The sequence below is a fragment of the Eucalyptus grandis genome, chromosome 4, assembly GCF_016545825.1.
Source record: "Eucalyptus grandis isolate ANBG69807.140 chromosome 4, ASM1654582v1, whole genome shotgun sequence".
Taxonomy (NCBI): Eukaryota; Viridiplantae; Streptophyta; class Magnoliopsida; order Myrtales; family Myrtaceae; genus Eucalyptus; species Eucalyptus grandis.
In genome coordinates, this window is record NC_052615.1 from 4,233,833 (window position 1) to 4,260,700 (window position 26,868).

The 26,868-nt window shown below is 42.6% G+C and overlaps 4 protein-coding genes across 5 annotated transcripts; 2 read left to right on the forward strand and 2 right to left on the reverse strand.

Annotated features, from left to right (window-relative positions):
- The first annotated feature begins 1,406 nt into the window (after positions 1 to 1,406).
- LOC108958988 lies at positions 1,407 to 11,479 on the forward strand. The gene is made up of 8 exons (XM_039311540.1): positions 1,407 to 1,478; positions 1,665 to 1,965; positions 2,092 to 2,169; positions 7,353 to 7,499; positions 7,577 to 7,664; positions 8,211 to 8,274; positions 8,807 to 8,860; positions 10,116 to 11,479. The coding sequence occupies exons 1-8, from the start codon at positions 1,407 to 1,409 to the stop codon at positions 10,347 to 10,349; spliced, it is 1,038 nt and encodes a 345-aa protein (XP_039167474.1). The 3' UTR covers positions 10,350 to 11,479.
- A 1,356-nt stretch (positions 11,480 to 12,835) lies between these two features.
- On the forward strand, positions 12,836 to 17,245 carry LOC104442503 (ATP-dependent Clp protease proteolytic subunit 4, chloroplastic; the record flags this gene model as incomplete). The annotated part of the gene is made up of 3 exons (XM_010055929.3): positions 12,836 to 13,209; positions 15,659 to 16,160; positions 16,870 to 17,245. Coding segments are annotated over 2 exons (858 nt in total), but the record flags the coding sequence as incomplete, so codon positions are not given.
- A 1,692-nt stretch (positions 17,246 to 18,937) lies between these two features.
- Positions 18,938 to 21,651, reverse strand: LOC104440716 (cationic amino acid transporter 1). The gene is made up of 3 exons (XM_010053665.3): positions 21,469 to 21,651; positions 20,952 to 21,376; positions 18,938 to 20,492 (listed from the first exon to the last, which is right to left on the reverse strand). The coding sequence occupies exons 2-3, from the start codon at positions 21,367 to 21,369 to the stop codon at positions 19,078 to 19,080; spliced, it is 1,833 nt and encodes a 610-aa protein (XP_010051967.2). The 5' UTR covers positions 21,370 to 21,376; positions 21,469 to 21,651; the 3' UTR covers positions 18,938 to 19,077.
- A 362-nt stretch (positions 21,652 to 22,013) lies between these two features.
- On the reverse strand, positions 22,014 to 25,179 carry LOC104440717 (cationic amino acid transporter 1). 2 transcript variants are annotated; one of them, XM_010053666.3, is made up of 3 exons: positions 24,994 to 25,179; positions 24,258 to 24,673; positions 22,014 to 23,638 (listed from the first exon to the last, which is right to left on the reverse strand). In XM_010053666.3, the coding sequence occupies exons 2-3, from the start codon at positions 24,664 to 24,666 to the stop codon at positions 22,224 to 22,226; spliced, it is 1,824 nt and encodes a 607-aa protein (XP_010051968.2). In that variant the 5' UTR covers positions 24,667 to 24,673; positions 24,994 to 25,179; the 3' UTR covers positions 22,014 to 22,223. The 2 variants fall into 2 exon arrangements, with proteins under 2 accessions (XP_010051968.2, XP_010051969.2); XM_010053667.3 differs by lacking the exon at positions 24,994 to 25,179 and having other exon boundaries at positions 24,258 to 24,966.
- Between the last annotated feature and the right edge of the window lie 1,689 nt (positions 25,180 to 26,868).

The window sequence follows — 26,868 nt, forward strand, 5'->3', positions numbered from 1 at the left end:
AGTCCACCGATAAAGCAAGTCTAAATTCCCTTAAAAACTATTAACTTTAGCTCGGATCCCAATTTTGACCTCAACTTTCATTTGTCTTATGAAAAAAGCATTAACTATCAATCGGTGCCCAAATTTGGCTTTATCAAGTGTCAATCAATTCTGATAAAGAAAGTGTCAATCAAATGATATTGTTAAAGATTTAACATGTCATTCCACGTGTACATTAGCTTCATGGCATCTACCGACATGATAATTAGGTAACAAATTAGACAATGAGAGATAGAGAGAGATCTACCACATCTACCATAGTGCAAGCTCAAGCTCTAAGCTCGCTGTGGTCATGACCATAAAAACTTATTGAACCACGAAGCCTGCGGTGGCCTTTGTCATGAGGTCTCTTAGAGCCATGAATCTTGAGGCTACCTTGATCGCTCAAGCTTCAAGCACGCTACAAGAGGCGCATGAGCATCAAGCTCACGGTGACCATGATTACTTAAGTTTCAATCCCTGAAGCTCGAGGTAATGGCTACTCAAGTTTTGAGCTTGTGGTGGCTATGGCTGCTCGATTTGATCTCATTGCCATAGCCACAAGATTTGTGGTCATAGTGGGTACAAACTTGAGCTTTAGGTTATGGCCTCTTAAGCTTCAAGCTCACAGAGATGGCAATTACTGAAGTTATGTGGCTCGAAACTTGAGCGGCCATAGTAGCCTCGAGCTTGAAGTTTGAGCAGCCATTGCGGCCTGGAGTATCATAGCTCAAAAGGATCTCTTTGCCCATAGCCGCAAGAGCATGAGCTTGTTGGACCATCGCTGCTATGAGATTAGAGCTTGTGCTCTTGGATGTGATTGTGATAAACCTCTTTGTCTCTCGCTCACGCACAAAATATTTCTTTTCCTTTCAATTTGTCCAATGTGGTGTTCCATGTCAGTAGGCGTTATGAACGTAATTTATCATTGTCATGACATGTTGAGTAATCGACGATAACGGTGGACAAAAATTTAATAGGGGCAAATTTGGATAGCAACTGAACTTTTTTGCTCGTTTATGAGATAAAAAAAGACATGATTGGGATTCAAGCTAAAATTAATATTTTCTCTTAAAGATAATTAGGCCCAATAGAGTGAGTGCAAAAAAAAGAGAAATAAAGATGTAGACCGTAATTAGTATTACACAGAGGAGCATGCAATAATTATAACAACCTTGATTGTAACATGAATTATAGAGTAATACTCATAACTATTATTGTAACCAAAATGTTATAATTGGTAGATTGTATACAAATAGATCAATGATGTAATTTTTCAAGTTACTTCATCTTCTTGACAGTGTCTATGCACACAAGTAACTTGTTCTTGTTTCTTTTTTTTTTTTGGGGGGGGGGCGGAAAAGCGGATTTTCATTACTAAACCGAAGATGACGAATTACAAAAAAGTTCGAAATCTGAACATGAGATCAACCAAAGGAAATAAGGGGATGTGTAATCCAGTCCGTCGGGAGAGAGCCCGCTCTGTGGGCTTGAGCGACCTAGTTGGCCGCTTTATTAAATTCTCTCTGTTCAAAACGGAAACTGACTCCTTCTAATAAGCCTAGTAGATTAGTGCAGTCTTGGATGATGGATCTGGAAGCCCATAGCGTTTTAGCCCAACCCATAATGCATCTAATAGTCAATAGACTAGCAGTCGTCAAGAGAAGTGGCAGGTCAGGGGAAAGTACGTCTCCACTTCGTGCTTCACTTCGTTCTCACGTGTTTTTGGCTTCTGTCGAACCCACCGAAGTGCTTACCGGACAGCTAGGGCTTCTGCGATTAAGGCTGAGGGAGCGAAAATCTGCTGCACGAACCCACTTGTGAGCACCCCATCTCCATTTCTGCAGAGGACAGCAACCGATCCCTCCATATTAGAGCTGCTCCAGGCTGCATCCACACTCAGCTTACAGCAGATCTTGGTCGGGGCAGTTTCGCCGGCGTCTGCAGGTGCGTTCACTTCAGCCCGGGTAAGTTTGCCGTCTCCATAAGTTTGCCGTCTCCATACTTCGCAACCGAGTCGTGTAGATTGGTTTATCAATCATTAACCTTGGGTTTGGTTTTTGTGCTTGAAAGATGATGCTGTTCCGCGCCATCCAGATTCACCAAACCAAATCCGCAAATATGGCCTTTGCTTCTTGGTTATCTGGCACGGTAAGGTTTTCCCAAACCCATCTGTCGATTCTATTACAGATCTGAGGAGATTGATCTGCTTGTACCCTCTGATCCGCCCATATTTGCTTTGTCCAAGGGCACAAAATGAAGATGCGTTCCGTTGTTTTGGACGCTTGACTGCAGAAGGGGCTTTCAGGTTCAAAGCGTTGTTGCTCTTTCCTCTTATATAAGTTCTCCTCTGTAGGCAAAGCGTTGTTGCTCGCACTCCATATTAAGAATCTGATTTTGGGTAGGTCTTTAGCTTCCAGATCTCAATCCATAGTTTTTTTGGTGGCTGGTAAGATGTGGATGGTTGGTTTACCGTTTGGAGTTTGTCTTAGTCGCGAAGCTTGTTATATCCACTTTTTACCATGTACGAGCCTGAGCTATTTGCTGTCCATATGAGCTTGTCTGGTTCGGGTGATAAGCTTAACGGCGTTGCTAATATTTCTTTGACAATTCTCTTTTCTAGAAACTCTTGTAGTAAAGGAACATTCCATCCTCCTTCATTATGATTTATTACTTCGGCTACCAAGTGGGTTCATTTTGGTTTGTAGGACCTCCAATCTTACCTGAAAGTAGCCATCTATTCTCTCTTATTCTGATCTTGTTATCATCACCCACCTCCCATTTAATCTCTGGCTTGATTGTATCTCTCCCTATTAGGACGCTTTGCCATCCCAAGAGGACCTTTGTTTGCTGTCTAGAACTCCCCTCTGGGAAAGTAGGTCCCTGTAAACAGCCTGCTCCATATGGCATTTGGGTCTTGAGTGAGTCTCCAAGCTTGGTTTCCCAGCATTGCCTTGTTAAAGTCGACTAGATCTCTAAACTCAAGCTCTTCCTAGTCTTTTCTATTTTTTAGAATGTCCCATTTTTCCAATGTATCCCCTTTCTAGTAGCCTTTTGTTTCCACCATAACGAAGAAACTATCTTTTCAATAGCTTTACAAATTGATATGGGGAATTTGAAAACAGACATGATAAACTGAGGTAATGCTTGTACAACTATTATAGACATGATAAAATGAGGTAATGCTTGTACACCTATTTTGATCAGAATCTCTTTGCCCACCTTTGACACTAGCTTCTCTTTCTATCCATCCAATTTGCTATCAACGCAAGAACCTAGGAGAACATTTGCTTCTTTGTTTGTCGCCAATCCGAAGGAACTCCTAGATATTTCCCTGTTTTCTTCATGATTGGCGCTCTCAATTCCAGTGCTAGATTTTGTTTTAGGCCTTGGGGACAATTTTTTCCAAAGTAAATGCCTGACTTGTTGAGATTAATGGCTTGTCCTGATGCAAAGCAATACTGATGCAAGATATTTGCTAAATTTTGAGCCTCAGTGATGGTACCATCTAGGAAGAATATGGCATCATCCGCAAACAAGAGATGTAATAATGTAGGGCAATGTTGATTCAATTGAATGCCCTTTAATTTGCTGTCTTGTATAGCTTTCAGTATCAAGGAGGATAGAACATTGGCCATAATAATGAAAAGATAGGGAGATAGGGGGTCTCCTTGTCTGATCCCTCTTGTCAGCTTGAAATAATTATAGGGCTCCCCATTACTTTGACGCTAAAGGACACCGAGGAGATGCATTATTTAACCAAAGACACCCATTTCTCACAAAAACCCATGTGCAACATGCAATCACACAGGAAATCCCATTCTATCCTGTCATAAGCTTTCTGCATGTCAAGTTTGAGAACCGCTTGGAATTTTTGCTTTCTTTTCCTTACTTTCTGCTGATGTAGAACCTCCTGAACGATAAAAATATTATCTTGTATTTGATGCCCCCACAAAAGCACTTTGTTCTGGAGATATAATTTCTGAAAGCCAAGGCTTCAGTCGTTTGGCTTTCTGTTGATGTAGAACCTCCTGAATGATAAAAATATTATCTTATATTTGATGCCCCCCACAAAAGCACTTTGTTCTGAAGATATAATTTTTGAGAGCCAAGGCTTTAGTTGTTTGGCCATCACCTTTGCAATGATTTTATAACTGAAATTACATAAGTTGATAGGCCTATATTGAGAGATGTTTTCAGGATTTGAGACTTTTGGAATGAGGTTTATATGGGTTCTATATATTTTAGGGTTGAAGGTACCTTGGCAGAAGAAGTTGTCCACCATTTTGAATATGTCTTCGTGAATTTCCGACCAAGTGCTTTGATAAAATAAGCCATTAAGTCCATCCGGTCCTGGAGCCTTTGTAGCACCTAATTGAAGACTACAACTTTCACTTCTTCCCTTGTAACATTCTCCATTAACACCTCGTTCATTGCATTTGTGATCATTTGTGGGCATTGGTCTAAAACAGGTTGATATTCTCTTCTTCCTATTGTGGTATAGAGAGATTTATAGAAGTCCATTATATGTTGTCTGAGGATGGAAGGGTCTCTACTTCAATTATGATCATTTATTTGTAGCATGGAGATCTTGTTGCGCTGTCTTCTCTGTATTGTTGTTGCATGGAAGTATTTCGTATTTTGTCCCCCCATTTAATCCGATTAATTATGGATCTCATGCCCCAATGCATTTCTTCTTGTCTCCACGGGCCCTCGATTTGCTCAACGATTCTGCGATATTCTTCCTGGTTAGGAGTCCCTGCGGTTCTGTTCGTCATCTCAGTAAGTAATTCTCTAAGTGATTGAATTTGACGTGAAGCATATCTGAATTTTACTTGGCTCTAAGTTCTCAGTTCAGCAACCACTTTCCTCATTTTGCTTACTATATCCTGTAGGTTGTCTTCGTCATTCCTCCAAGCTTTTTTAACTGCTTCTTTGAAATCTGGAGTTTCTATCCAAAATGCCTCAAATCTGAAACTCTTTGTTCTTTTAGCCCCTAGTAACTCTAAAGTTAAGAGAATTGGACTATCGTCCGATCCAATGGCAGGTAATGCGTGCGCCTCCGCAGTTGGGAATAAAACTCTCCAATCAAGACTACTAAGAGCTCTATCCAACCGTTTTTTCACAAGTTCAGTCCCTTCCAGCTTGTTTGACCATGTGTAAGCACACCCCTTGCTCTCTATGTCCATCAAAGAACATGAACTTATAAAATCCTTAAAAGCCATCATTCTATACCTACCCACTTCCCGTTTTCTGACCTTTTCCCATTGATGCAAGACTTCATTGAAATCTTTGATACACAGCCATGGAAGACTATTTGCAATATGAATGGAATGCACTGTTTGCCATAGTTGTAATTGCTCTTGGTAATTTGTAGATGCATAGAAGAATGATATCCTCATTGTCACCCCACTAGTTAGATCTTGACATATAACATCTAGAAGCTCATCAATGCCGGTTCCACTTTAACAACAACCTCCTTGTCCCACAAGAGTGCCACTCCACCCCCAATCCTGATCGGATTATGAATTACTGCATTTGTGAGCTGAATTATGTTTTTAACTCTTTCTACTACCACTTCTTTGTTCTTGGTCTCTATTAGAAAGACCAAGTTAGGCCCCTCTCGAACCACTAAGGCTCGAAGATGCTGGACTGTCAAGGGATTGCCCTACCCTTGATAGTTCCAGCTCAATACCTTCATTTATACCCTGGTGGCTTATTAGGGCTAGCCACCAAAGCCCGTTCGTTGACCTCTTCCTACACCTGGACAGGGGTATCTAGGAAATTCTCTTCATCTAATAAGATCCCAGGTTGCCCTTGCTTCTCATATGGTGTAAACCGTTTCTGTTTTTCAGACACCGGAGTTTTCTGTCCCATTTTGCATTTCTTTGATGACCCTTCGCTTCTATAGCATTCTGAGGAGGGTAGGGAAAGTACCTTTGCTGTGCCCTTTTCCCTTTATGCATGGCTATATATTCCGACATTTGTTCATCATGTATTGGCTCCACAGCTGCTGAGTTGTAGATGACTAGTGCCTTACCATTTAAATTACATGTTCTAGATTTCAAAAACTTACACTGCTTAGGATTTCCCAGTCTCCAATTTCGACGGCAGTAATGTTAAAACGTGTTTGCATTGGACTTATACTCCCCAACTCTGTATTTGATTGTTTTGGCTGGAAACCTTATATTCCAAGACCAATGTTATAGTTTCTTATTTTCTCCCACTTGGATTTGCAGATACCAAAGGATATCTACTAACTTTTGTGTTGTTCTGGTACGACAGTTATGAGATTGATGATGTTCAGGAGAATAAGTTCTCAACCAAATATTGAAATACCATTCAAATTTCAAAAATTAGTAATAAAATTCCGTGTGAACCTAGGTGTCAGTATTTGCATGTTGTGAAAGTTTGAGATTTTAACAAAGTGTTAATAAAAAATTACAAGTCAATTCAGACACGTCCTTAAGTATGAGCATAGATATGAGCCTCGGAGTAACCTTGTAATCATGGGAAATCTTTAATTTCTCCTCCATGTTTCCTCATGGAAATCACTACTTCATCATAAATGTCTTTTAAAGCTACTATATAGGCTACATGTATTTCTTTCTTCTCTAGAATTCTCAAGAGAGTTTCTCCAGGTACCTTGACTCATGTTTTCTCCAAATTTTATGAAAGCTAAATCCTTTTACCTTTCCACAAATCTTTATAATGAGTAGATTGTCTCCCTAATTGGTCTTTTTGGCACAAATCCCCTAGTTGGATATCCAATATGGGTGTCTTGCATTAGCCTGCACTCAATTACTCTTTCCTGGAGTCTAGATAACACTGAGTAACACAATAGATGTCATCTTTATTCTTGTTGATGGGAACCAATGTGCTTTATCCTGCACTCATCTAGCATTTCAAGATTTTACTGGAAACGCTTTTAAGCCAAGAGATACCTGTCCCCGATAACCTGCCGAAGTTCAGTTGTTATGCATCATTCTATATAGGCCACTCACTATGTCTCCTCCACATGATGGCCTCTTCGGCACAATCTCATGTAGAATGTTCTCATTGAGTGCGTTTCTTATGCTGCTTACTAGGGGTGTGCAACCGGACCGGGTTTACCCGGTTCCCGGTCCGGTCCACCCGGAAAACAGGGTCAGGAACCGGTTCTGATTGAAACTGGTCTGGGAACCGGTTCCCAAAATTCAGACCCTGTTTGAACCGGTCCGGGAACCGGTTCGGAGCCGGATCGACCGGACCGGTTTGGGAACCGGTTTGAGAACCGGTTTTTAAGGCAGCCCAAAATCCAAAACCCTAATTCGTTTCTATTTTACCTCTCACAGTCACACGACTCACCTGCAGACTTGCTTTTCCTTCATCGCGCCATCGCCAGATCCGTCAATGGGAGAACGCCACAGCCGAAGCCGTCGACGGGTTTGCCACCATCGCTGCCGCGCACCCCCTCGACGTCGTCCACACCTGGTTCCAAGGTCTCTCTCTCTCGGGTGCTTCCGGCTTGTGTCGAGTTTTTGGAGTTTGCTTTGGGCTGATACGAATGATCCGTCAGTGGGAGAACGCCACCACCGGAGCCGTCGCTGGGTTCGCCACCGTCGCCGCCGCGCACCCCCTCGACGTCATCCGCACCCGGTTCCAAGGTCTCAAAACTAGTTGCTCAGCACCGTGCCTCTATCTGCTTTCTGTTAAATACTCCTTCGTTCCTTCTCACAAAACAGAACCTATCGAGAAAGCTTTTCTGGAAAACAGATACAGCTGATGTAACTAACTTGTATCATTATAAGCTATTCAATTAGACATCCTGATCGAGCTTGCGCACAGAAGTGCAAAAAAGTATAGTGATTAACACCTCTTTCGGGGTAGGGCGGAAAAAAGAAAAAGAAACTTCTTCTTCATGAGTTAAATTAGTCAGCCAAGCTGTAGGGTGCAGCGTAATTTTTCTTTTTGTAATTTAAGCTTTCTTTTGGTCCTAATCATGATATCTGCTCGGTACTTATGGTGGAATCTTGTTTCTCACAATTGTGTCAATATTAGCTGCATTGGGCTTCTTGCTTTATGGAGGAAGGTAATTATTAGAAGTTACTGTGCTGGTTTACTACTCAGAGCATCTGGAACTTTTATGTTCTGCTTACTCTGTGTGGTTTGATTTTCTCCTTGTGATCAGTGTGGTTGTCAAATAATTCCAGGTTGTTTTTCATGCTGAGGCGCTTTCCTATTGAATCTAAAGGAAGAAGGAAGAAGCTCCATGAGGTGCTTTTCCTTTCGTTTTAAATCAGAACTTAGTCCTGTCACTTCTTTCTGCTTCTTGCCTTTGTTTAAGAGACATATTTTAATTATTGTGCACATCTATAATGATTACTTTGGAGTTAAAGTGAAAATATGAACTGTATTGCTGGTGGTGGTGCCTGGTGCTGTCACTAACATCTTTGTTAGAAACTGGATATTTTTGGGATCAGGCTGTAGCTGTTTTGTAAGTGAAGTTCTCTGTTCTATCAATTCTCACAAGCACTGGGACATCTTCCTTTTTTTCCTTTTTCCCTTTTTCTTGGTTCTGGTGAAAGTTTCTTCATTTGACTGGATACATATCCAATTTATCCAACTTTCAAGCAGGTCTTGATACTTTTATATTTGGTGTTTATGATATGACTTATGAAAGTTTTCAAGGATCATCCACCCTGCCAAATGCTATTGTATTGGACGTGTATGCGAAAAGCCAAACCAAATGTAGCTTTTGGATTGATTTTCCCGACTACCTGAAATGGGGTGTGCACCTTTTTGGCAGGTTGGATCTGTCACAGCTATATGCTTCACCTGTTTCCTTATCAGAAGTTTCATGGTAAGCACCTACTTCCCTCTTTTCCCTCTTAGTCTCTTCCAGATATGCAAAGTTTGTACTTGAGTCTACAACTTTCCAGAAAGGATAGCCTCATTTTTTCGTGCTTTTACTATATTAACTTCAGGCTGTTATTCGAAACACCTATTATAGATATGTTGCCATGGGAAATTTGTTTGAAGCATGTGATCCTCAAGCTTGAGTCCTTGTGTTCTTTCTAGGTCCTAGTTCTCATTGTTCTTCTACATCATTTAACACTTGGGACTTAACCAGGTATAGTGTCTTGGTGAATCATTGTCCATTTATGTCTATGGCATACGTAGCTTGTCTATGATAGCAATTCCTCACCTAAATTACTCCCTGCCTTTGCTTAAAAGAAGTATCAGTAAAGGACTATGAAGAGGAGTAGGAAGGCCAAAGCTGTTTTCTAGACTTCATTGGTGAAATAAAACTAAGACACTCTTGTTCAAACAAAATTTGAAGAATCAAGATAGAGTAGTCTGCAAATGTTGTTGAGAGTGAAGAGATACCCAATATCTAGAGTTGGTTAGTGAAGTTCCTCTTCAATGATTGGCCTCTGTTATGGATAAGATCCTGTACATTCATCACCATTATATCGATCTAGTCAGGGTTGCAGTTTGTTTCAAGAGCCCTGAATTTGCTTCCACTATGCAGGTCCTTGTATCTGCATTCGATTCAGACGCATCCCTCGATGTTTTGAATCACCCGATTCTAAATTTGATATATTACCTAGTACTTTCTTATCCCACTTCTTCGTTAATTTGCTCCATAACTGATTGTTTATATCCTTCAAATCTCTGTTGCTCAAATAACAGCTAGTTGAGATCCTACCTTCTGCTTTAGTCCTCTTTTATCTTACGGAAGTTGCCTCCCAAGAGGATATCGGCTCAGTACCATCCAATCCGCTAGTCAGAGTCAATCCTTTTTTTGGTAGATAGTTATTATTTTGTCCACCATTAATAAGAGAAAACTGGCAGTTTCAACGCGTCAAACAAATTAAAATAAAACTCAACCGATATGTAACCAAAACCCAGTAGCCTGACCACAAATTTTGCCGATCAACAATTTTCCGCTAATAAAATGGAGCTCTCTGCGAGTTCTTCTGCTTTCTAGGTCGTTTCCTGAACGATTTCGCATTGCTAGAACTCCCCACTGATATGGTCTCTACCTTCGTCTTTGCTTTGTTCTTGGTACTTTCGCTTCCATTCATCTTCGTCACGGCTTCGACCTACAAAAGAGAGAAGCAAGAAAGAATGACCCACCTGTGAAAGAGACGTCTCTTCGAGACCGCAGAACATTCAAAACGACAGACGGCGTAGGCGGATCAAAACCAAAAGGGGCTATTACCTTACATTCCACAGAGCAGTACTTCGCGTCTGGCGACATGAAACGATGTGGGCAAGATTGGCACTTCGCATTGTTCGCAAGGCTACGCTGGCAGTGGAAGCGAGCTCCGTTTTTGCGGATGTAGGTGACGAGATACCCGTTGCAAGGATATGAACGGATATCGGACATATCCCACAGTGACTTCAAGTCCTCAATTCGGAACGACGCGACTTTGTGAACTTTATATGCCTGAAAAGATTAAAACCCAAAAACAAAAACTGAAAAAAGGGCAAAGAATTCGAAATGAGGAAAAGAAACCCTAGAATTCCTTGTTTCTTGATCATGCAAAGATAAGAGTAGTGTACCCTGATCAGCTCATGCTTAGAACCGTGATGCATCTTGCACTCTTGGCACAGAGCGACTCTACAAACTCTACAGTAGAGATTGTAATTTTTGGAGGGATGAGTCTTGCAAGGGCTATAGAATGCGATGCTCGCAATCAGCATCAACCATGGTGGAACAACCTCCTCATGATCATCTCCAGACGAGACCACCATTGCATCATCCCCCGTCATTTCCGTGGCTGTTCTTGCTCCCTCTCCCTCGCTTCTTTAATCTAGAAGAAGAACGGAACCCAAGAGGAAGAAAGAGCGAAGGTTGCGAAGACGTTTATGAAATCGATTCAATTGATTGACCCGACATAAATAAGGATCCCGCGAAGAAAGAACCCAGTATCTTTCAGAGGACAGAGCAGAATCAGCACGGGCATGCGCGAATGTCATCAAGATCGATAAGCACACGAGTTGTTCCATATAACGAAGAAGAGGAGGAGGAGGAGGAGGAGGAGGAGGAGGAAGAAAGTACCCGGCGAGGGAGTGTGCATCCGGAGGAGAGTCCACAGATGACCTGTTGTCTCGTTGGGATCCGAAGGGAAGAAGCACGTAAACTTATATGGAAACTCGGGAGGAAGAATCAATTCGTTCGGGAATGGAGTCGCGAATGGAGTCGCGACACGTGGAAAGAGGCGGCAGCCACGTCGACCACACGGAGCCCATTCGCGAGTCGCGACACTGTTCCATTTCCATTCTGGAACGGGAATTCGCGCGTGATGGTATCTAAGGAAATAAGGAAAAGAGATCCGAGACGGATAAGAAGATTTGACTCTTCTCGACATTGCATGTCAATTATTATTTCGTTTTCTTTTTTTCCTCTCTTTTTCCTTTAACTTTTTGCTAATTTTTATTATTATTTATTTTATCATATGAACTTACAACCGGCTCGGTCATTCATTAAAAAAAGGATTTTATATGATTTTCATTTAACCGTTTACAACTTTAACTTGGATTCCAATTTTAATCTTGTGTCGCCGGTTTTATTCCCGCAACGAAATATCTTTCACCGAATGATATGTTTTGATTTTATTAAAAGAGACAAAGGTTTTGTGCTAAATCCGAATAGAGGATATCAAAATGCAAATGTTATTTCCAATTTGTATATTACAACATTGACGGTCGATGACTTGCTAATTTCCACCTCTAGTTCTAAAATATATTGGAATTTAATTAACGACACAACTTAAGGATAGTTCGGCACAAAGTTGGAATTGAATCTATAGCAATGCCCTTGATAGGAAACACAACGTCAGAATTTAATCAACGACGTTGAACTTGTGGTATAACATCGGAATTTAATCAACAATGGGGTATAGATATTCACCAAAATCTAATCAATGATGGGAATCTGGAAACAATAGCTATGAAACTAAAGTCCGATAAAATTAAGATAGAGTAAATGCATTTGATGTGTTGTTCGGGGGGTTTTTCTTCGTTGGATGACTTGTGGTATTTATAGAACAATTTGATAACCATCGAACAGTAACTCCTTCCTTGGTAATCGCCTCTAACTTTTTTGTAAGTTCCTTTGCTCTCCTACTTTTCTCTATAACTACCTCAATCGTGCCATACTACTTCTCGATTCGTGACAATGGTCGCATATTCGATTATTTCCACATCAAATTTTGATGTCAATACTGCTCAAATTTCGTATCTATGGCATTATTCTGATATGTGGACATATAATAATTTCTTCTCTTACCATCGAACCATATACTTCCATTCATAGCTCATTGACATTTGGTCAAATATCCTTGTGCATCTTGACTTTTTCTGTGTCCTCGTGACTAGCATGTGATTTATTACTACCTTCGTCTTATAACACAAAAAATAATAATAAAGATGTAGACCATAATTAGTATCACACACAGGAGCATGTAGTAATTATAACAACCTCGATTATAACACAAATTACGGAGTAATACTAATAATTATTATTGTAACCAAAATGTTATAATCGGTCGATTGTATACAAATAGATCAATGATGTAATTTTTCAAATTACTTGATCTTCTTGACAGTGTCTATGCACACAAGTCACTGCTTAGCCTGAGCAGCAGCCCTCATTAAAAAAATCAGATAAGACCAGACCAGACCAGACCAGACCAGACATACCCCTCTCCCTCCTCCATCTCCTCACTATCTTCTCCTCCTTTTCCACCTTCTTCTTCCTCCTCAACCAACTCTCTCTCTCTCTCTCTCTCTAGGGATGGACCTCCTCTCTCTCTCCTCTCCATCCTCACCTCACCTCCTCCCCCTCAAACCCTCCCTCCATGTCCCCAGACCACCTCCCCTCTCCCTCAGACCCCACGCCCCGCCTCCTCCCCTCTCCTCCCTCAAGACCCACCTCGCTCCCTCCCTGAAACCCCGCCCGGCCGCCGCCCCCGCCGCCGCCGCCGTCTTGTCTGCGGCCCCTCAGGACCCCGCCACCGCCATGAGGGGCGCCGAGGCCGACGCCATGGGGCTCCTGCTTAGGGAGCGCATCGTCTTCCTGGGGAGCGGCATCGACGATTTCGTCGCGGACGCCATTATCAGCCAGCTGCTCCTGCTCGACGCCCAGGACCACACCAAGGACATCCGGCTCTTCGTCAATTCTCCCGGTGGCTCGCTTAGGTAAGCCCGGTTCCCGTCGCGGTTCTGGGTTGTCTGCTGAGATTGATTGCTCTGGTTTTGGGCGTTTTGGAGGTATTGAGATTGGAATTCGTGTAGTTCTTTCGGTTTGCTTACTAGATGTTTGGAGAAATGCCAGTGAGGGGTTTCTCATGGAAATGATACATTAGATAGTTTGAGAGGGTGGGTTAGAATTGAGCTTGCGAAGTACGTTCTCGATCAATTGTTAAGTGAAACTATAGTTACATGCCCCATTTTGCTCCGTTGCAATGTTTTTTCATTGTCACTGGTGGCTATGTAAAACGTAAGGGACTAAGAAGGTGGTTGTTGGACCATAACCAAATTACTATAGGGCGTGAAAGGGGTGCAAACTTGCCCAGTAACAAGACAAATCGTCTATGGTGTCGATTTTAGCATTTACACCTACAAGTAACTTTCCTATACCAAGAGTGTAGGACTTATAACCAACTTTCAGCAATTACAAAAAACGGGCATCCGCTTCTCTTGTACAAAAGCTCTATTATTCCACTTTTTCCAAATCAACTGAAAGACAGCAAGAGGTATTGGATACTTTTCATTACACGAGGCTATAAAGGACCTTGTCAAGTGGGTAATTTTTGTTCACTAGTCCTCCTATAGCCCAAGAAAGCCCTGTGCAGGCGTAAGAGGCTGAAAATAACCTTTGGTGATTTGTTGTTGGGGATGGCTCCCAATTTATTTAAGAGACTGCATTTGATTCTCTTGTATTGCAATTTGACTTCATTACGTAATTTTGTTTTAACTATTTCCTTGAGCATTAAGAGACTAAGAACTTGAGAGAGTAAAGATCAATTTTTTCGCTTGACCAAAATTGATGCCACAAAAGATTCTTACTTAGTGGTGTCTGAACTATTACTTTTCAATATAAGGGTCTCTGGACATTGTGACTGACTCTAATGTTATTATATAATATGCGGCAGTTCTCCTAGTTGGTAGTGGATATACCATGTTTAGCTGTCTCTCTGTGGTCTTTCAAGTTGGATTTATGCTCTTTTGTTATGACTATGACTAGTTAAGAATAATAGACAGGTGATAGATGATTAAGTATCGGATTGAATATAGATGGATGTCGTTTCCTATAATTAGACGAAGTCGGTGTATCTCAGATCTCTGCCAAAACACCATTGTTTTTTAGTGGGTGAGATCTCTAACAATTTAAGTGGCATTCAACAGTTGAACAAAACATTTACCGGAGGGGCAAAAGAAAAAAAAAAAAAAACAGTTGAACAAAACACCATATTCATTCCCGACTTCATTCATTGTGCTGACACTCTATGGGTGAGACCTTGATCAAATTTGTCATCCCTTTACAACATAAGTCCTAGATTTAAAAAAAATTCACTGCTTAAAATTTCCCCTGTTCTCTGTGTATTTGATTGTCTTAGCCAGAAACCTTATATTCCGTGACCACTGTTATAGTTTCTTTTCTACTCCCACTTGGATTTCATTTATCAGTACTATACAATTTGCAAAATGTAGATACCAAAGGAAATCTATTGCTAACTTTTGTGTTATTCTGGTATGACTGTTATGAGATTGATGATGTCCATGAGAATAATTTCTCCACTAAATATTGAAATAACATTTGAATTTAAAAAATTTGTAAGAAAATTACGTGTGAAACTACGCGTCAGCATTTGTATGTTGTCAAAGTCTGAGATTTTAACAAAGTCAAAGTGTTAATAAAAGAGTAAAAGTCAATCAAGACACGTTCTTAAGTAGGAGCTCAGATATGGGCCTTGAAGTTACCTAGTAACTATGGGAAGTCTTTAGTTTCTCCTTCATGTTTCCTTATGGAAATCACTACATCATAAATGTCTTTTAAAGCTAGTATATAGGCTACGTGTATTCCTTTCTTCTCTGAATTCTCAAGAAGTTTCTCCAGGAACCCTGACATATGTTTTCTCCAAATGTATGAAAACTACATGTAAATTTTCTCACCTTTCCACAAATCTTTGTAATGAGTAGATGCTCCATAATTGAGCTTTACGGCGCAAACCCCCATTTGGATATCCAATGTGGGTGTCTTGCATCAACCTGCACTTAGTCACTCTTTCCTATAATTCTATAAGTCTGGATAATCCGAGTAGACACAATTTTAGATGTCATCTTCATTCTTTTTAATAGGAACCAAAGTGTCTTTTCCTGTACTCATATAGCATTTCAAGGTTTTATTGGAAACATTTTAAAGCCAAGAGATACCTGCTCCCGATAACCTTCCCAAGTTCAATTTTATACATCATTCTATTTAGGCCACACAATGTGTCTCTTCCACACGATGGCCTCTTTAGCTCAATCTTATGTAGAATGTTCTCATTGAGTGCGTTTCTTATGCTGCTTGCTTCCTGTTTTCACACCTGTAGCTTTTATCTCAATTTTCTGATGGGATTTCTATCTTATTGTCTCATGTCAGTGCTACAATGGCTATATATGACGTCGTACAGCTTATCCGAGCTGATGTTTCGACTGTGGCTCTTGGCATTTCAGCGTCAACAGCTTCCATAATACTTGGTGGAGGCACTAAAGGGAAGCGTCTTGCGATGCCAAATACACGTATAATGATTCATCAACCTCTTGGTGGTGCAAGTGGGCAAGCTATAGATGTGGAAATTCAAGCCAAAGAAGTTATGCATAACAAATCTAATGTCACCAGGATTATTTCTTCTTTCACTGGACGTCCATTCGCACAAGTCGAAAAAGATATTGACAGAGATCGGTACATGTCTCCAATTGAAGCTGTTGAATATGGGATCATTGATGGAGTAATTGATAGAGATAGTATTATTCCTTTGATGCCTGTGCCTGAAAGGGTGAAGTCCACATTGAATTATGAGGAGATCAGTAAGGACCCTAGGAAATTTTTGACACCAGATATTCCTGATGATGAGATATACTAGAGTGGTTTGCAAATGCAGGTAAGAAAAGATCTTCCTTTTTGCTTATTTGTGTGTATTACTTAATAGCCCTGATTGCAAATACAAGGAGCTGGGTACATTTTGCATCTAGTATTCTATTACTGTCCTATTGCAGAACTAGTGTGCAAATTTGTATGGGGAGACATATTTGCCAAGTTGAACTTACTGGTCTTACATGCTTTTGGCTTCTAGAGATATCTTAAATATTTCATTAAGATAGACGGTTTAGGAAGAGTATCCAATGGAACATATTGGGAAGACCATTTTGAGCCATGAGTCTACATGAACAGGTAATCCTTTAGAGCTAGAGATTTAGACTTCAAATTCTCTAGATGTATAAGTCCTGAGCTATTTGGAAATCTATGCCAACTTCTCAGAGCAAGTATTGTTTAACTGGTAAGAAGTGCCATGCTTATATATCACCTGGTTGTCTCTGAATGGGGTAGTGGTAATCTGCTTGTATGGGATAGTGGCAATGAATCATATTCTTTTCATGTGTTTTTACTCATTGGTGTCTTCATTGCTGTAAAACTAGGGAAAATTCATGCCCTTTCTCCTTACCTGATCCTCCTTTGCATGGACATAGATGATTGCATGATGAGTGAGCTACTTTCTTTTTTATATGAAGCTGGACATTCTGCAATGTGTGGGCCAATGATGTAGATACTGGAACTTACCTGCTGAATTCCTGACAATTTTGCCTTACCAGGTTATATCACATCTTGGATTTAGGAAGATAACATTCTCCTTCTGTGGTCATTGAGGCTCATGCCATGTTGAATCTAAAGGGGACTTTTGTAAGTTGAGCTTGAACACTTTAGGGTGTAGCATGGCATATAGCTGGGTTGATGGGCAGACTCATTATCCTCTGAAATTTGAGGACATTGGTTTACATCACTCTGTTCAAATGTAACTTGCCTGTGACATTTGCCTTCCCTTATATGGCACGGTACTTGGATTCTCCATGTTTTTAGGTTGTTCTTAGTTTTTTGAGTCTTGTGGATTTATTTGTTGAAGTTTTCTTACTTTTGAAAGATGTCTAAATCCAAAGGACAAAACATAAGAAATATGATCTTTTACTCCAACCGATGTCGATCTTCATGAGGTCCGGGATCAAATGGTGTGATCTGGACTGCAATAATATATTTATTTATGTTTTATGATGAGAAAGTTCATTTTAGGTAGGTATACCCTAGGACCATAGAATAGCACAATAATTTCATGGATAGGTAAGAGACGAGCTGAAGTGGATGCTTCAAATATAGAACCATTAGCTTTTGATGGCATGGGAAATCAAACCTGTGCTATACGGCCGGTTGCATTTGGTCCGGCTTTGCAAATAAACCTTAGGAAATGCAAATTACATTTGGTAAAAAAAAAAAAAAAAAAATCCTTTACAAAGCTACTTTGTCGTAAATAGTATTAGGCAAATATTTTTTTTTGCAAAGGGATTTTGGGTCTAATAAAAATGAAAATCCCCTAGCGAAGGGCGAAGGCTGCCGGCGAGATTTGGTTGGCGTCAATGGTCATCGCGACCACAGGCGATGGGGCTAAGGCAGTTGGCGAGATTTGGCGGGCGTCAATGGTCATGAGGTCGCATGACCTTAGGCCTCATTGCCTATGGTCGTGCGACCCAGGCGGCTTCGTCGATGCCTCATCGACCCTTCTCTAAACCTTTGTTTGCCCGATCAATCCTCTTTAGTTGCCCTTGCTTGTTGCCATTTCTCAAGAAAAGATTAACAGTAATAAGAACAAAACTAGAAAATTAAAAAAAAAAAAAAAATGATGAAAGTAGTTTTGGAAGAATAAATTTAGTTTTGGCATTTTAACAAATGTTGAAAGCTCAGTGGGCTTTTTACTTTCCCACTACCAGCATTTGTTCAAAAATTGATTGGAATGGGTTGTCAAACACCTCAACATTTTCTCAATAGGCTTTCAAGGTCGTAAGACCCTTAAAAATGTTGAACTAAACACATTTATAATCTTCTCCTTAAACTACCAAGCAAATTTCATAAAATTAGATATTTTTAATATACAAATTTGAATTGGTTCATTTGGGAAATGCATAATGAAATTAAATAATGAATTGCCATATTATCTTGTTAAAATAAATAACTTATGTAAGTGGTATATATATACAGGCTAATTATGAATTTTATGAGCATGTATTAATCGAAGTATCAACCATTTGTCAATTTATTAATCGAAATATCAACCATTTGTCATACTCTCATTAATTTAGATTGTATGACGATAGATTTTACTCGTTTATGTACATTCACGCTGCTCTAAATCAAGTTCTTGCACTTTTAATTTATCTAATCAAGTCCTTTTACTATTTCGGAGGTTTGGTTTAATGGGTCGACAACCATATTGTTCGTGATTAGAACCGGACATGTGATTTGCGTAAAAGCGACTGGACGTTGGTCGCTCGATTTTAGGCGTCCAAAAAATGTGTGCCTGGATGTCCCTAAAGGACAGCCACTGGTCGTTTGGAGTGTGTGTAACAGCTAGGTATATTTAGTTTTTGGATAGAGATGTCTACGGTCTTGGGAGTTAGAGACACGAACCATATTCCATGTATAAAGTGTCATGACCTCTCGTACTTTACTTATAAATCAAGTGTGACCGAGTATATATACACTTATTATACGCGTAAAGCCGAAGTGGGTCGGCTCTGTACACAGTGATCACCTTATTCTTAAGTTTGCTATCCGTCGTTTCGCATCCAAAGAAAATTCGGACAATGGTTATGATCAATTGGAGAATGACTAATCTCAAGAGAGTATTGGAAGTCTTTAAAACAAGGTTTGCTTATGAACGGTCAATTCTTGGGTAGCACGATGTCACAAGTATCATGAACGCATTAAACATCAGCTGTCAGCAATGACAGCAGTTTACAAGGCAGTGTGTTTTCTTAAGTACTAGGAATGGCAGAAGCTTCACTGCCAGGGCCTGCATTTGTTGTGGAGTTCACATTCCCTTCCTCGACCTTCTTCCACTCCAAGCCATCCTTGCCCTTGGTCTCTCCACTCTCCTTGGCTGTGTCATACGAAGCATGTAGCCCAAAGAAGTAGTAGTACAGCAACAAGAACCCAGTCCACAGCCCGAACCGCTCAAATGATGCTCGGTTTATCGACCCAAGCAGGAATATGTTGATGGCAATCGAGGCCGACGGCAGCCAAGGGACCAGCGGCACACCCCATAGTTTTGGCTTCCGAGCCTGCGGGACAAGCACCCTCAATGCCACAGTCGCTAGGAACCAGATTGGTACCGTGACCACATACCCGACCCAGCCATGCTCGCTGAGGCCCCAATAAGTGGCCGTTGCAATCGAAGATCCAACCATGAGCGAGAGGCAGACAATGAGCTTGTTGCGGTCTGCAGGCTTGGTGACCCCGTTGACGTAGTAGCGGCGCACTAGGAGGGCGACTGCCACAAGCATGAAGATGAACAATGTGGAGATGGAGAGGAGGTCGGCCAGAATGTCCATCTTTGTGAAGAAGGCGATGACCGCTGTTGCCGAGAGCATCACAACGGTGGCGTTCACGGGCGTCCCGGTCTTCTCGTTGACCTTGGCGAACCAGGGTGGCATCATGTGCGTCCTGGCAATGTGCGTGACGTACCGGGCCAGCCCCACGGCCCCGGTGAGCAGCGCTGTTGTCATGCCCTCGAGTGCGCCGAAGGCAACGATGTACTTGGCCCAGTCCATCCCAACTGCCTTGAACGCGACCGAGAATGGGGCATGTGTATCGATCTGGTAGTACGGCTGCATCAGGCACAGTGTGATGACCATTGAGCAATATGCAATTGTAGTCATAACCATGGACCCAATCAGGCCGATCGGGATGTCCCGCGCAGGGTTCTTGGTCTCCTCCGCCATCGTGGACACAGCATCGAACCCAACATATGCGAAGAACAGGACGGCTGAGGCCTTGAAGATGCCGCGGGAATTGAAGGGTGTGAACGGGGTGTAATTGGCCGTGTCGGCCTTTGTGAGGCCTGCCACAATGATGAAGACGATCACCAGGATGTGCACGATGGAGGCGATGTAGTTTAGGCGGGACGAGCCCTTGGTGCTGAGGACTGCAAAGACGCAGACGATGCCGCAGATGCACACGGCGATGGGGTCGAGTTCGTTGTAGCCATCAGCAAGGCCATGGGCCTTGATGAGGAAGTCCTCGGGTTTGTGGTTGAGGAGAGTGGCGAAGTAGGATGTCCAGGAGCGCGCGACGGCAGCACCACCGATCAAATATTCGAGTATGATGTTGCCAGCCGCAACGAAGGCCATGAAGTCTCCCAGCTCCACTCTCAAGTAGGCAAATGATCCACCTATTGAAGGACATGAGAATTCTGGTTTTAGAATTTAGGCTTTTATTTATCAAACTGTACCTTGCTAAAATTAAGTGTAACTCATTATTTTGCTCTCATTTTCTGGAAATTAGGATGTATGCATTCACATTGTTTATTCAAGTCTCCATATTGGTAGGGAGCAATTCCCAATAATCTAAAAGTTTTGGGATTTGCCCTTTTTTTGCCCCTTGGCTAAATCTGGCTACTGTCTATGCACCTCTTTTCCAAAACGTAAACTGCAAACTGACTTGAATTGATATTCTGTCGAACTTGTTGTAAAATCACAACACGAACCGGGTTCACATCAGCGAATCGGGTGGTCTGGTGCAATTTTTGGATCGTCAAATTCTTGCCATATTATTCAGTTATATGAAATGATATCGGATCAAGTTATGTGAATTTTGGCATAGATGAAGAGCGAAACGGAAGAGGACTAACCTGCCACCGGTATTTCTACTGCGAATTCAGTGTAACAGAAGACTGAGAGCATAGCCGATACACCGGAGACCACAAAGGAGAGCACGATCGCAGGGCCGGCATGTTCCTTCGTCTGGAGGCCAGTGAGCACGAAGATGCCAGCGCCGATGACTGCCCCAATCCCAAACCAGATCAGGTCCCACCACATCAGTGTCCGCTTCATCTCATGCTGGCTCCGGGCCCTGACCTCATGGAGCTCTGTCGTCTCGAGGGACCGGGTCAGGAGTCGGTCCTGTAGGCGGGCCGGCGTCTCCTTGAGCGCGCCCCAGTAATTTCCCCAGCTCCTGAAGGATTCTTCAGGGAGGAAGTCATCCTTTGAGCAAGAGCACACCCTCCTCCTCGCAGTTCGTTCACCACGTGCATCCTTGGCTCCTTCCATGACTGATCTGCAAGGAAAAAAGAAAATTTACGAGACAAAAATCAGTTCGAGTCAATCTTAAAACGGGCTCAAGGTACAAGAGCGAAGCGAGATCAGTACCAGGGTTTCTCACGGTGTGGACACAAGTCAAATTCTGTATCTGCATTTTTCTAATGTAGCAGATTCCATGTCATGCTACAGTGCATTAACAAACAAGCATATGAATTTATAGAAAGCCATCTCAATTTCATTGATCCAGCTGTGCATCACTAGCGTACAAAAGATCGACGAAAATGCAGATGCAAACAAGATGGAGATGTCAAAAGCTCAATTGTCTATTCGAGACCACGCAATTCAAGATCAATAAGTAGTCATTAAACCCATCACGGAACTTCCATAATAATTGAGAATGTTGAGCAGAGTTAGACAAGAGATGAACGAATTGAGTTGATCTTGATGCCAACTTACATTAAAAGTGATCAGAAAAACAGAGAAAATTCAAGAAAGGAGAACAAAGCAAAGAGACCTCGCGAGAAAACAACGGAAAAATGTGTAGAAACTCGGTCGACTGCAAAACCAGCCACAGTACAGATGGAGGAAGAGGTCGACTCGGTGACGTTTGACGGATATGGACCTTTTGTACGTTGGTTTTAGAGCACATGATCGTCGCATAAGTTCTGTATACGTCGTTCAGCATCTGAGATATTCCCGCCATTCATGATGATCAACCGGAGAAATAACTAATCTTGAGAGAATGTGGGAGTCTTCAGAACAATGTCTGCTAATGAACAACCACTTTTTGGATCACAAGTCACCGAACACACTAAAACAGCAGGTTTCTACAATTGACAGCAGTTTACAAAGGCACTGTGTTTTTAAGTACTAGGAATGGCAGGAGCTTCGCTGCCAGGACCTGCATGTGTTGTGGAGCTCACATGCCCTTCCTCAACGTTCTTCCACTTTACGCCAGCCTTTCCCCTGGTCTCTGCACTCTCCTTGGCTGTGTCATAGGAAGCATGCAGCCCGAAGAAGAAGTAGTACAACAGCAAGAGCGCAGTCCACAGCCCGAACCGCTCGAATGATGCCCGGTCTATCGACCCGAGCAGGAATATGTTGATGGCAATCGAGGCCGATGGCAGCCAGGGGACCAGCGGGACGCCCCATAGCTTTGGGTCCCGGGCGTGTGGGACAAATACTCTCAGTGCCACGGTCGCCAGGAACCAGATTGGTACCGTGATCACATACCCGATCCAGCCATGCTCGCTGAGGCCCCAGTAAGCGGCGGTTGCGATTGAAGACCCGACTATGAGCGAGATGCAGATGATGAGCTTGTTGCGGTCGGCAGGCTTTGTGACCCCGCTGACATAGTACCGGCGCACTAGGAGGGCAACCGCCACGAGCATGAAGATGAACAGTGTGGAGATGGAGAGGAGGTTGGACAGGATGTTGAGCTTCGTGAAGAAGGCGATGACCGCAGTTGCCGCAAGCATCGTCACCGTCGCGTTCACGGGCGTCCCGGTCTTCTCGTTGACTTTGGCAAACCAGGGGGGCATCATGTGCGTCCTGGCAATGTGGGTGAGGTACCGGGCCTGCCCGACGGCCCCAACGAGCAGCACCGTGGTCATGCCCTTGAGCGCCCCGAAGGCGACGACGTACTTGGCCCAGTCCATCCCAACCGCCTTGAAGGCAAGCGAGAACGGAGCATCTACATCGATCTGGTCGTACGGCTGCATCAGGCACAGTGTGATGACCATCACGCAATACGCAACGGTAACAACAACCATGGACCCTACCAGACCGATCGGGATGTCCCGCGCGGGGTTCTTAGTCTCCTCTGCCATCGTGGACACGGCGTCGAAGCCGACATACGCAAAGAACAGCACGGCTGAGGCCTTGAAAACGCCACGGGCGCCAAATGGTGCGAACGGGGTGTAATTTTGTGTGTTGGCCTTCGTGAGGCCGGCGACGATGATGAAGATGATCACCAGGATGTGCACGATGGAGGCGATGTAGTTCAGGCGGGACGAGCCCTTGGTGCTGAGGACCGCAAAGGCGCAGATGATGCAACAGACGCCAACTGCGATGGGGTCGAGTTCGTTGTAGTCTTTGGCCAGGCTGTGGACCGTGATGACAAAGTCACTGGGGTCATGGTTGAGGAGGGTGGCGAAGTAGGACGTCCAGGAGCGTGCGACGGCGGCGCCACCGATCACGTACTCGAGCAGGATGTTACCTGCCGCGATGAAGGCCACGAAGTCCCCAAGCTCCACTCTTAAGTAGGCAAATGACCCTCCTATGGAAAGACCATAAATTATGGTTTTAGAATTTAGACTCTTTCATCAAAACTGTATGCCTTCTCTTGAAACATTTAAGCAGAAAATAGGATGTCTGCATTCAAATTGTCCATTCAAGTCTCCATATTGAACATGTTTCTCAATAATCCCAAAATTACTTTAGGATCTAAACATGAACCGCAAAGGGCATTAAATCGATATGCTGTTGAAGCCGTCGCAAAAATCGCGGCACGAACTGGATCAACATCAGAGAAGCAGCCGGTCCGGTAAAATTTATTGAATCACCAATTCCTGCCAAGCTTTTTCAAGTCCCATCTTCTTCGTTCTCCATTGCGAATTAAAAATTCAGTTTGGACTTTTCAAACAGGGCCATCTTTGATTTCAAGAATCAAGTCAACAATGGCTTGCTCAATAGTAAAATTATTTTCATTACACATCCAAGCCGAAAGTGGGTCAACGTGTTTCCATCAGCAAGAAAGATCTCCAAATTTATTTTTTCCCCTTCTTTTCAGAGTACATCCTAGGAAGAACTTGTTTTAATATTCGCATGAATCAAGATTGCTTTCGAGAGATTCCTTACGTACGTTGAGTGAAAAAGAAGAAGTTCCAAGAACTGACCTGCCACTGGTATTTCCACGGCGAACTCCGTGTAGCAGAAGACGGAGAGCATGGCCGATACGCCCGAGACCACGTAGGAGAGCACGACGGCGGGGCCGGCCCCCTCTTTCGTCTCTTGCCCCGTGAGCACGAAGATGCCGGCGCCGATGACCGCCCCGATCCCGAACCACATGAGGTCCCACCACGTCAGCGTCCGCTTCATCTCGTGCCCGCTCTGGGCCTTCACCTCATGGAGCTCCGTCGTCTCCAGGGACCGGCTGAGGACCCGGTCCCGGAGCCGTGCAGGGGTCTCCCTGAGGGCGCCCCAGTAGTTCCCCCAGCTCCTGAAGGATTCTTCCGGGAGGAAGTCGCCCTTCGAGCACGAGCACGCCCTCCTCCTCCTCATCGTTCCTCCGCCGGCGTCTCCCATGACTGATCTGCAAGAAAAGGAAAATCCACGATTCACCGAGATCAGCTCGAGCCGATCTTAAAAATCCGGCAGGAGCTGGGGGTTGTATTTTTCTAATACGGTAGATTCTACGACATGCTACAATGCATAAGCAAACGAGCATGTGGTGTCAGAGAAAGCCGTCTTCATATCTTCCCAGCTAACGTACGAAAGCTCGACGACGAAAACGCAGGCGCAACCGAACATCAAGAGGACATCGACAGCAGCTCGACCGACCGTTCATTCGAGACCCCACCCACGATTCAAGATCGAAACGAAGCACGAATCGGACCCGTGTTTGGAACTTACATGGCGAGCGAGAATACCGAGCAGGACTAGAAAAGAGACAAGCGCATCCAGTCGGATCTTGACAACGGCAACTGAGATCGAAAGCGAACGAGAAAGAAAGGCGGAGAGAATTCAAGAGAATTCATGCGAGAGGCAGGGAAAGGAAATGCGTGTTAAATACGGTTCACACGGAGAAGAGGGGGTTGACTCTTGGAGCAGCACGTTGCCATATTGTCATTGCTGAGAGTGTGTGTACGCAGAAATATGACTTAGAAAAAAGGAGGAGGGAGGGGGGAGGGGGTGTTTCTTGTCCTGTCATGCGATTCAAATTTAGCAATTTGAATTGAATGCATGGTGCCGTAAGTAGATTTCTATTGCGACAGCTGCCGATCTTGCCCTAGGCAATGACGGGTCATACGTGCTCTCCTCTCTTTCTATCCGGATCTCTAGTGCGAAATGAATCTTGAGTGATGGTAGTTCGGCCATGGTTTTGTTTTACGAAAAATAAATAATTTTAAAAATATTATCTTAAATATGATTACTTACATCATTTATGAAATTGAAATAGCGACAATTGCTAATCTTGCTCTAGTAATAATAGCTCATACATACTCTCCTCTCTCTGTCTAAATCTAGTGTGACATGAATCTTGAGTGATGATACTCCACAACCATGGTTTTGTTTTTTTTTAGACAATGAATAATTTAAAAGATGTTTTCTTGAAAATAATCGCTTACATCACCTACACTAATAAATTGACAGAAAATATTTTTATCATCTACAAAATGGGAATGATTTTTTATTGGCTGATTATTTTGAGCGGAATATTCATTTTTTAAAATAATAATTATTAAATCATTTATTCTTTCTCCGAGTATATTTTAAGAAAGGTTATTAAGTGAATGAGGACGAAATACGAGTGATGGGGGACCAAAAAAAAGCCAACACGTGGCGTGTTCTGCTTGTCCGGTTGCATGTTGGGGAGTATTCGGACGGCCACGATTGGACCCCGGAGCAGACGGCCGGTTTGATGGTTTTGACGGCCTGCACATGTTCCCACCCCGCTATTCGAGGGGATAGGGTTTTAGTGAGTGATGTTTCTTATTTTTTATTTATGCGGGGGCGGTTAAATCGGCGAGATGAAAGCAAGGAAATGTGGAATTTTTTAGGTTTCAAGATGTGACATATATCTCTCCCTTCCTTTTTTTTTTCTTTATAACACGAGGGATAGAATCGGAGCATCCGGAGAATTATGGACCGTCCTACAAGATCTATGAATAGATTAGGTTAGGTCATTTTGGTATGTAAAAGTGACCCTAACTCAGAGTAATTGGTGTTTAGCTAGTGATATTGAGTGTGTGACCTTTAATTAATGAACCGGAAATCGCGAGTGCTTAATGCCATTGGGATAATTGTCCTAAATGTACTAAAATTATTATATGGTAGCTTATTCAATTATTAACTTTTCAGTTTGACCAATTTAGTACTATGTATTTTAATGATTTGTCAATATGATCTATCCAGCCAAATTTGATTGAAGAATCGCCAAAGGCTGATGACCTCCACTTGCCATCACCGAGGCCTAGTGACCGGCGGCAAGAAATAGAGAAAAATGGTAAAATTGGATTTTCATTTTATTTAATGTGATTCTTAAACTATTTCTAAATGTTTCGTGTAGCCACAAACTATTAATTTGTTCAATCTGGCCCCTTAAATTTCCAACAAAGCCAAATCTTCAGCACTATTCACAAGTTTAATTACATTATTTTACAGATTTTTAAATATCTTTTCATTTCTATCATTTTCCTATTAATAAAAACATACGCTCCATTTATTTTGATTTTTTTACTTTTTTAGTTTTTATCAATATTACAATAGTTCCGTTTAAGAAAAAAT